Source organism: Mercenaria mercenaria, chromosome 17 (genome assembly GCF_021730395.1).
Source record: "Mercenaria mercenaria strain notata chromosome 17, MADL_Memer_1, whole genome shotgun sequence".
In the NCBI taxonomy this organism is placed as follows: domain Eukaryota; kingdom Metazoa; phylum Mollusca; class Bivalvia; order Venerida; family Veneridae; genus Mercenaria; species Mercenaria mercenaria.
Window position 1 is genome coordinate 9,253,197 of NC_069377.1, and position 11,384 is coordinate 9,264,580.

Sequence of the window (11,384 nt, forward strand, 5' to 3'; positions counted from 1 at the left end):
GCGTTTTTCATGACGCCTTGAGAAAAGTGATGGTGTGTGAAGTCATTTGTTTGCCACCTCTGATTCATGTGGAGAAGTTGGCTGATACTTGTGGAGAACGGGTTAGTACTGGTAGAGAATCCATGAACATTGGTTAGGTTAACTGCCAGTCATTACACAACGGAAAAACAACGCTTAACCCGAAACAAACAAAAATATTTTCTTCGGATTATAGTTGTAAAGACCGCATTGCCTTTTCTCTAGTTAATTCCTATAGTTTGAGTTTATATAATGTAAATTACTTGTGATTGTTTGAATTGATAAGAAACAACAGAATTTAGCCTTAACCCTGCTAAATTTCTAAACTGGACAGCTTGGGCAGTACCATTTATAATTTCAAAGGGGTGTTCACTGAAAATTTACTGAGTGAAAAAGGAACAGTGCCGCTGAGCTTGGTTTGCACTGGTTGCACAGGCAAAATGACTTGCCACCAGCCGGCTAATTGTTAAACTTGCCATTTGTAATGAAGTGACAAACCACATACTGGTACGTTTAATAACCAACAGAATACATAGTTTCAGTATCTGCGAGTAATTTGTTTTATATACATGCTGGCTATTACATGTCTGATCAGCTCAGTTCAAAGAATTTTCAAATTTTTAACCACAGCACAATTCTGTAAGAATATCTCATTAGAAGTCAAACAAGTATTTTAGTTAGTATTTCATAATTGCAATTTCTATTTATGTTTTCAGGTGCAAATACTCACAAGTACTTTGTGTTGTATCTATTCTTTCTACATATCTTGGTTTGCTGGTGTATCTACGGCTGTATTTGTTGTAAGTTACTACTGTTAGTTTGTCATTAAAGAAAGACTTAAAGATTTGTAAAAACTTTCTTAAGTTTTTGTCCAACTTGCATCATGAAAATTTACATAGTTCAGACTGCAATATAAGAGAGGAATGGTGGTCTAGTGAGTAAGGTGTTGACTTTTCAACCAAGAGGTCATTGGTTCGAGTCTGCATTAGTGCCATGACCATGCTTTCTTGTATGACACCAGTACCAGTTTCAAAGGAGTTTCAAGCTTTCATCACAGCTGAGCAAAACAAGAGGACCATGATGGTCCTGAATCGCTCACCTATCCCCACATGACCCAGTGTTGAACTGAGTATGACGTCGTTATTTCTATTATTTGACAAAGTGACCTAGTTTTTCAGCACATGTGACATAGATATTATCAAGATAAAAAATTCTGACCAATTTTCATGAAGATCCATTGAAAAATATGGCCTCTAGAGAGGTCACAAGGTTTTTCTATTATTTGACCTAATGACCTAGTTTTTGAAGGCACGTGACCCACTTTTAAACTTGACCTAGATATCATCAAGGTGAACATTCTCACCAATTTTCATGAAGATCTCGTGAAAAATATGGCCTCTAGAGAGGTCACAAGGTTTTTCTATTTTTCGACCTAGTTTTTGACGGCACATGACCCAGTTACGAACCTGACCTAGATATTATCAAGCTGAACAGTCTCACCTATTTTCATGAAGATCCATAGAGAAATATGGCCTCTAGAGAGGTCACAAGGTTTTTCTATTTTTAGACCTACTGACCTAGTTTTTGATCCCACGTGACCCAGTTTCAAACCTGACCTAGATATCATCAAGATGAACCTTCTGACCAATATTCATGAAGATCTCATGAAAAATATGGCCTCTAGAGAGGTCACAAGGTTTTTCTATTTTTAGATCTACTGACCTAGTTTTTAACCCCACGTGACTCAGTTTCGAACTTGATCTAGATATCATCAAGGTTAACATTCTGACCAATTTTCATGAAGATCCATTGAAAAATATGGCCTCTAGAGAGGTCACAAGGTTTTTCTATTTTTAGACCTACTGACCTAGTTTTTGACCGCACGTGACCCAGTTTCGAACTTGACCTAGATATCATCAAGGTGAACATTCTGACCAATTTTCATGAAGATCCATTGAGAAATATGGCCTCTAGAGAGGTCACAAGGTTTTTCTATTTTTAGACCTACTGACCTAGTTTTTGATCCCACATGACCCAGTATCGAACTTGACCTAGATATCATCAAGGTGAACATTCTGACCAATATTCATGAAGATCTCATGAAAAATATGGCCTCTAGAGAGGTCACAAGGTTTTTCTATTTTTAGCTCTACTGACCTAGTTTTTACCCCCACGTGACCCAGTTTCGAACTTGACCTAGATATCATCAAGCTGAACATTCTGACCAATTTTCATGAAGATCCATTGAGAAATATGGCCTCTAGAGAGGTCACAAGGTTTTTCTATTTTTAGACCTAATGACCTAGTTTTTGACCCCACGTGACCCAGTTTCAAACTTGACCTAGATATCATCAAGGTGAAAATTCTGACCAATATTCATGAAGATCTCGTGAAAAATATGGCCTCTAGAGAGGTCACAAGGTTTTTCTATTTTTAGACCTGCTGACCTAGTTTTTGATCCCACGTGACCCAGTTTCGAACTTGACCTAGATATCATCAAGGTGAACATTCTGACCAATATTCATGAAGATCTCATGAAAAATATGGCCTCTAGAGAGGTCACAAGGTTTTTCTATTTTTAGACCTACTGACCTAGTTTTTGACCCCACGTGACCCAGTTTCGAACTTGACCTAGATATCATCAAAGTGAACATTCTGACCAATTTTCATGAAGATCTTGTGAAATATATGGTCTCTAGAGAGGTCACAAGGTTTTTCTATTTTTAGACCTACTGACCTAGTTTTTGATGGCACGTGACCCAGTTTCGAACTTGACCTAGATATCATCAAGGTGAACATTCTGACCAATTTTCATAAAGATCCCATGAAAAATGTGACCTCTAGAGTGGTCACAAGCAAAAGTTTACGGACGGACGCACGCACGCATGCACGGACGCACAGACGGACGACGGACGCCGCGCGATCACAAAAGCTCACCTTGTCACTTTGTGACAGGTGAGCTAAAAAAAAAGAACAAAATGTATCATAATCTAAATTCGAGATAAAATGAATATCTGCAGATGAAGTTGAAACAAAATTGATAGATTCTGATGTAAAAATGTAAAAAATAAAGTTTATGGTTCTACACATGTGCTTTCCCTTTATGCCTGACATATTATGCAATGCTATTAGAAATACTGGAGACTATTATGAATGGAATCAATACAGAATGGTCAGAACATATAAGGAAACTTTGGGTTACCGTTGTGTCTTAACAACTTGAGCTTCCTTTTATAGTCATTTCTTTGTGGTATAAATTATTCATTTCGGCTGTTGAAATCTTACTCTTTGGGGAAAGTTATAACAAATTAAAGGGGCATATATTTTGGTGAAAAAAAATGTTTATCTCTCATTTTGTTGTATGTAAATGGAAAATATTGTTACAGATTGGCAAGCTAAGTGTGAAGCGATGAGTTTCTATGACGATGGTGTTACAGGAGTTCTGTGGAAACTTGTGAAGCCCTCACCATGGGTGTTCTGGATCGGGCTTAACTCATTTCTACACTTCATGTGGGTAGGGGCTCTTCTGCTAAGCCAACTTTACCAGGTAAGTTGTAACAGATTACTGTTGTGGGATGAAATGTTTTTAACCCTTACCCTGCTAAATTTCTATAATGGACAGGTCCTTCATTCAATTTGGGCAGTACCACTTGTTATTCAAAGGGGTGTTCACTGAAAATTTACTGACTTAATAGCGAACATTGCAGACCATGACGGATGTGCAGGCTGATTTTGGTCTGCACTGGCCACAAAGGCTGCCAGCAGGCTAAAAGTTAATATTTTTGTTATAGAGGCGTGAAAATTAACTGATAAACCTTTAACATTTAACTGATTGTATGAAGTGATTAGTGTGAAAACATGGCCTCCTCTGCCATTTGCCAGTGTAGCCAAAAGCTACAAAGTCAAAGAACTGGCTACAGATTTTTGAAAGTGGCGGCAAGAATTTTATTAAAATGTGGCAAAATTTCAGCAATTCAGATTCAATTTGGCACTTTTTGTCAAAAAAGTGGCTACAACTTTATCAGGCCCAGGGGAGGCCCTGGAAAAATAGTGTTGTCCGCCAAACTTGTGCTAACTTTTTATTTGTGGATTCAGAATACTTGTGCATAGTTCCAGCTGTTTATGCAATTTCCAAATACTTCACTGATTAATATGAATCTATTTAACAACCTGTATGTAAACATCGGACATCAGTGTTCCACCAGGAAAAAAGATTTGACAATATAGCAAAACCCCATGATAGAATTTTAATGAATGCAAAGTGCTTTATATAACTTAAAAAGCTTTTGATTCCTCTATATTGACAATATAAAATTGTAGGTAATGTGGCTGGGTATGACGACAAATGAGCGACTGAACCAGGCGCGATACTTCTACCTAGATGAAATGAGTAAACGTCGTAAGGCTGAGGGCAATGCACCGCAAGGAGAGCACCATGGTCACTCGCATGGTATAGGGGATAAACAATGCTTCAAGGATCATACCAAACATAAATATGATAATCCTTTCCAGTATGTATCTTTTACACAATAAAAATTTCTTACCATACATTCAAAGGGTAAATCAGTGTTTTCTATTCCGTTAAATCATTAAAATTGTGTGGGCACAAAATTTCACGGTTTTGCTTGACATGGGGGAGTTTGTGGGGGTATAAATTTGCGGATTTCAACTTTTGATATTAAATGAAGTGAAATTTTGATTTTTTGTTTTGTATCAAATTTTACAGATTGACGACCACAGAATCGATTAGAATAGTCCGCCGCAAATATTAGTGATTTCACAATAATTAAATAGCGGACTGATAAGAATTTAAAACAAAAATTTTACAGATGAATAGGAATTTCTATGTACATTAGGATTTAATATTATGGATTGACATAACCACAAAATCAAGGAATATTAATTTATTAATCCCTCATGAATATTAATTATCCCCCGCCGATGAAATCGGGAGGGGGGTATTGAAATGGCGTTGTCCATCCGTCAGTCAGTCCGTCCGTCCGTCCATCCGCAGCCATTTCTCAGTAACTACTTGGTAGAATTTCATGAAACTTGAAATAAACATGAACCAACATACTGCGATGATGCCCGTCAAGTTTTTTTTTTTGATTGGTCAATTTCCCTCAGAGTTATTGCCCTTGATTTAATAAAAAATGTCCGTCTGCAGCCATTTCTCAGTAACTAACAGGTAGAATTTCATGAAATTTGAAACAGACATGAACCAAGATACTGTGCTGATGCCCGTCAAGTTTTTTTTTTTGATAGGTCAATTTCCGTCAGAGTAATTGCCCTTGATTTAATGAAAAATGTCCATCTGCAGCCATTTCTCAGTAACTAGCAGGTAGAATTTCATCAAACTTGAAACAGACATGAACCAAGATACTGCGACGATGCCCTTCAAGTTTTTATTCGATCGGTCAATTTTCCATATAGTTATTGCCCTTTAATTGTTTAAAAATCCACAGATCTGTACATAACAAACCAACCAATTGGAAGAATTTCATTAAACTTCTTTCATTCTTTTCCATGAACATTTATTATAAACATGTGATGTTGTGTACCTACACCTGGTCACCACCTTACCTTGGTCCCCTCCCCCCCATTTTTTTTTTTTTTTTTTTTTTTTTTTTTCATTTTTCATTTTCTATCAATATTTATAATCAACATGTAAACTGTTGTATCCTCACCCCACCCCCCAGCCCCACCCAAACAAACCATTCATTTTCTTTTAATTTGATTTTGACTAATGAAATTATTTGCTTCTTGGTAACATTCTTAACTTTTTGCTGGATATATTTTTTTGCCGTTCCTCAACTCTGACCCTTTCGGCGGGGGATTCCAGTTCATCGAATTTGCGTGTTATTTCTTAATATGCCTGTTCAAATCCTAGTCATCTTTTTGTTGATCTCCTAAATTCATTAAAACTGTTTTTCTGTTTCAGTCGTGGAGTCTGCAAGAACCTTGTAGATCTGTTAGGTTGGAGATTTTGTGGATTTCTCCGCCCAAGTAAGATGGACTGGTACACCATGTTTGATCTCCCAGGGCGGGAAACCAGCAATCCCAGAATGCCACTGAATGTGCCACGTGATAATTACCAATTTGTGTGAATCACTTCTGAACAAATCCATCCATCAATTTGGACTTTTTCTACAGATTTTTACATCTGAATTTCAATGTATTTTATATATTATTCTTTATTTTATTTCTTTTTTATCTGTGATTTTCTTTCTTGCACTGTTAGCATTAGATTCATCACATTGCTTTAACAAACTGTGTGACATTGACTTATTAATTGAATGTATATTGTAGTTTAATTGGTATTCAAGACAATATAGTTTATTTGATATTCATGGATATAGTTAATTTCTTAATCAAGGTAGCTGATGCCCAGGTAACATGATGCTTAAAGCAGCTAAACAGTTTTCATTAAGTGGAAATCATTCTATCTCTTTGGCAGAGATTTCCTGGGTTTCATCAAAATGGCTATATGATACCAGAAAATATGTTTTTCTTGTAAAGAGAACATTTGTGAAATCAAAATTGTAGCCAAAGAGCTTACAAGGATGTAAAGGGTTGAAAGTGAAACAGCTCTGAGTGGTTCTTTATCCATTTTTGACAACTCTTAACCTAGGATATAAAATTATGTACCTTATAACTAAATAGAATAACAAGTTATTCAGGACATGTGTGTGCGCAGGGATTGGCTTTATTGCCAATACTGTATATGATGTATTATTTGTTTTTTCTTTTAAATAGGTATTTATGTTAAAGAATATGTTATGAAAAACATTTGTTCTTGTGAGTAATCACTTTCTTTTTGGGGCCATTATTAGAAGATTTTTCATGTAAATTATCATAGTCTTAACGTAATAATGTACATTAACTTATACCTACAGATTCTATCGAATTGGTTTAATTCGTATACATACATATTATAAGGAATTGTACAAATGACTAGCTTACATTCAGAGTCAGCATGTCTTGGTTTTATATTTTAACGGAGGTGAAACCTGACAATACAGATAGGGTAATTTGCACATAATTTCCATTTCATGAATAAGTATTGTATTATTTGTATTCACATGCATTTGTACATGGATACTCTTATGAAAAGAATGCTGCTTGTATTCAAGACTTGTTACAATGCATTTCAATGTTGTTGTGTTCTTAAGAACAGAAGTAAAGATAATAACAATGAAGTTATTACCCTGTCTATGGGTCATTGACTGGTAAATGTACAAATGTTATAGCTCTCGAGTAAAATTTACTTACTGCATGAGAATCTGTTAAAATATTTACAGTACTAGATCTATATTACCATGAAATAAAATATGACAAAAATTTGATTTGGAACTAGCAAATAAAGCACATATGCAATGCATATAGATTTATCTTCAGCTCAACAGTGTTTGGTCCATTAGTTTGCATATCCAGTAGTTTTAAAAGGGGCACATCACTGTCTATAGTGAACACTTCTCAAACTTAGAGAGACATTCTTTACAGTTGGTTATAAGGAAATTTGAAATTATCTATTCTAAAAATTGTGATAATTAGATATTTGCTATTAACCCTTAGCATGCTGGCGGCAAGTGATTCAGCCTTTGCAACCAGTGCAGACCAAGATCAGCCTGCACATCCGTGCAGTCTGATCATGGTCTACACTGTTCGCTATTCAGTCAGTAAATTTTTAGTAAACACCCCTTCCAATGATAAATGGTACTGCCCAAATTGGAAGATGGACCAGTCCATTATAGAAATTTAGCAGGCTAAGGGTTAATACAATGCAGACATTGTGACCTTGTAGTTGAATGTGGCTGTTTGTATGTAGAATTTTCATGTATGTATGTTAATTGACATTTATAATGTTAAAGAGTTTAGAATGTGGTTAAACTGCTTCATTTTATCTAAACATGGATTTCAAATCCTGCCAGAGAGGGATCAGAAGACCTTGTACAGCGATTTCTCCAGCTCAAGTTTTTCTTGGGAGTTTGAGACGTGTTAGAAGGCTGAAGATGCAAATATTGCAATGTTCATGTACAGACAAATGATTGTATTACTGGTACTGATGATAAACCCGAACAGAAAATGAGGTTTTTTACCTGTAACTTTTTTATTTCTGCAAATTGAAATCAATGGTCGGTATCAAAATAAAGCTTAACCTTTGCTGAAAACTTTACATAATGCAAATTTATATTTAGTAAGCAAACTCACACTAAGTGAGGGCCTGAAAGGGGTATGTAAAAAGGGGACTTTATGAACGCTGACTGATGATAAATTCGAACCCTTTGTCATTTACAAAATTTTCTTGGTATTATTATATTGAAACTTTCCCCAAAATGCTGCAACAGTCATTCCTGATCAAGTAATGAAAAGTTAACAAATGTCAGGTCTTCATGTTTCGACAGTGAGCATGCGCAAAAAACACCCTCTTCCCCAGTAATTTTGGATAAAAATTTTTTATACAAATTTATGTAAGTCATTTATTTATACAGAATATTTACCAATTTTGTTTTTGTTTACACCAGTTGGTGTTGTAAGTGGAAACTATTAGATGGTGTGTTCAATTTTATAAATAACCGATTGCAGTCGAATATTTCCAAGGTGTTCGACTATATCATCTGTCCGGATTTATCATCAGTACCAGAATCCAGAAATGTTTAGCATAATAGTTATTTTTTAATAGTTATTACTATTTGTAGGAAATAATCTAGATATAACCTTAGGTGTACTTAACCCTTACCATGCTAAATTTCTATAATGGACTGGTCCATCTTCCAATATGGGCAGTACCATTTATCATTTGAAGGGGTGTTTACTAAAATTTTACTGACTGAACAGCGAACAGTGCAGACCATGATCAGACTGCACGGATGTGCAGGCTGATCTTGGTCTGCACTGGTTGCAAAGGCAAAATCACTTGCCGCCAGCAGGCTAAGGGTTAAATAGTAAATATCTATAGATAATTTATGTATTTATTTTGATGATAAATCATTTCAGTAAAGCATATAAACCCTTACTTGCAATGTTAAGACAGTAAGTTAGCATAAGCATTAACCCTTAGCCTGCTTGTGGCAAGTGATTTTGCCTTTGCGACCAGTGCAGACCAAGATCAGCCTGCACATCCGTGCAGTCTGATCATGGTCTACACTGTTCGCTATTCAGTCAGTAAATTTTTAGTAAACACCCCTTCCAATGATAAATGGTACTGCCCAAATTGGAAGATGGACCAGTCCATTATAGAAATTTAGCAGGCTAAGGGTTAATACAATGCAGACATTGTGACCTTGTAGTTGAATGTGGCTGTTTGTATGTAGAATTTTCATGTATGTATGTTAATTGACATTTATAATGTTAAAGAGTTTAGAATGTGGTTAAACTGCTTCATTTTATCTAAACATGGATTTCAAATCCTGCCAGAGAGGGATCAGAAGACCTTGTACAGCGATTTCTCCAGCTCAAGTTTTTCTTGGGAGTTTGAGACGTGTTAGAAGGCTGAAGATGCAAATATTGCAATGTTCATGTACAGACAAATGATTGTATTACTGGTACTGATGATAAACCCGAACAGAAAATGAGGTTTTTTACCTGTAACTTTTTTATTTCTGCAAATTGAAATCAATGGTCGGTATCAAAATAAAGCTTAACCTTTGCTGAAAACTTTACATAATGCAAATTTATATTTAGTAAGCAAACTCACACTAAGTGAGGGCCTGAAAGGGGTATGTAAAAAGGGGACTTTATGAACGCTGACTGATGATAAATTCGAACCCTTTGTCATTTACAAAATTTTCTTGGTATTATTATATTGAAACTTTCCCCAAAATGCTGCAACAGTCATTCCTGATCAAGTAATGAAAAGTTAACAAATGTCAGGTCTTCATGTTTCGACAGTGAGCATGCGCAAAAAACACCCTCTTCCCCAGTAATTTTGGATAAAAATTTTTTATACAAATTTATGTAAGTCATTTATTTATACAGAATATTTACCAATTTTGTTTTTGTTTACACCAGTTGGTGTTGTAAGTGGAAACTATTAGATGGTGTGTTCAATTTTATAAATAACCGATTGCAGTCGAATATTTCCAAGGTGTTCGACTATATCATCTGTCCGGATTTATCATCAGTACCAGAATCCAGAAATGTTTAGCATAATAGTTATTTTTTAATAGTTATTACTATTTGTAGGAAATAATCTAGATATAACCTTAGGTGTACTTAACCCTTACCATGCTAAATTTCTATAATGGACTGGTCCATCTTCCAATATGGGCAGTACCATTTATCATTTGAAGGGGTGTTTACTAAAATTTTACTGACTGAACAGCGAACAGTGCAGACCATGATCAGACTGCACGGATGTGCAGGCTGATCTTGGTCTGCACTGGTTGCAAAGGCAAAATCACTTGCCGCCAGCAGGCTAAGGGTTAAATAGTAAATATCTATAGATAATTTATGTATTTATTTTGATGATAAATCATTTCAGTAAAGCATATAAACCCTTACTTGCAATGTTAAGACAGTAAGTTAGCATAAGCATTAACCCTTAGCCTGCTTGTGGCAAGTGATTTTGCCTTTGCGACCAGTGCAGACCAAGATCAGCCTGCACGGATGTGCAGGCTGATCATGGTCTGCACTGTTCGCTTATCAGTCAGTAAATTTTCAGTGAACACCCTTTAAATTGTAAGTGATGCTGCCCAAATTGAACGATGGACCAGTCCATTTTAGAAATTTAGTGGGGAAAGAGTTTCGAAAACTATCGCAGTAAAGCTCAAGATTCAAGATTTTTATGAAAAATTTCAATATCTCAATTTACACGATAGTTTGATATTAATTAAATACGACTTATCACATTCGATGCTACTGTTAGATGTAAAATGCATCTTACCACACTCAGCGATAAGTTTGATATCAAATACATTTTATCACACTCAGCGCTAACAGTTTGAGATCAAACACATTTTATCACATTCAGTGCCGTTTTATATCACATTCAGTTCTAGTAATGTGCTCAGATTCTACCATTGAGAAGTTTGCTTGAACTTTTATGCTCATCTCACTATGTGACACAGTCGTAAGGGGTCCTACCTAGGCCCTATCCCTGCATTGGACTTGTTAGTGTAGGTAACAAGTATGTAACAGTCAGTAACAAAATTCAGAGACAGAACTAGCAAAAGGTCTGCTATGTTAGCTGGAATACAATATACAATCTACCAGTATTCTAGTTCTACTGTCAGATCATTTTTCATTCATTCAAGATTTGATAAAGACCCAGTACATACTGCTACGAAATAGCAGTGGGTCTCTAGTATGAGAGAATGCTGTCAAGATCTGTATTTGAAATGAATGTTACAAACAGTAAGTTTAGT

General features: G+C 35.7%; 1 protein-coding gene across 1 annotated transcript in view; it reads left to right on the forward strand.

Annotated features, from left to right (window-relative positions):
• LOC123536110 (palmitoyltransferase ZDHHC17-like) overlaps positions 1-7,399 on the forward strand; it is a 28,144-nt gene extending 20,745 nt beyond the window's left edge. The window contains exons 12-15 of the mRNA XM_045318933.2: positions 735-818; positions 3,405-3,565; positions 4,339-4,529; positions 5,960-7,399. Of these exons, the coding sequence (XP_045174868.2) occupies positions 735-818; positions 3,405-3,565; positions 4,339-4,529; positions 5,960-6,125 (602 nt within the window). The 3' untranslated portion in view covers positions 6,126-7,399. The remainder of the gene's footprint in view (positions 1-734; positions 819-3,404; positions 3,566-4,338; positions 4,530-5,959) is intronic.
• The last annotated feature ends 3,985 nt before the right edge of the window (positions 7,400-11,384 follow it).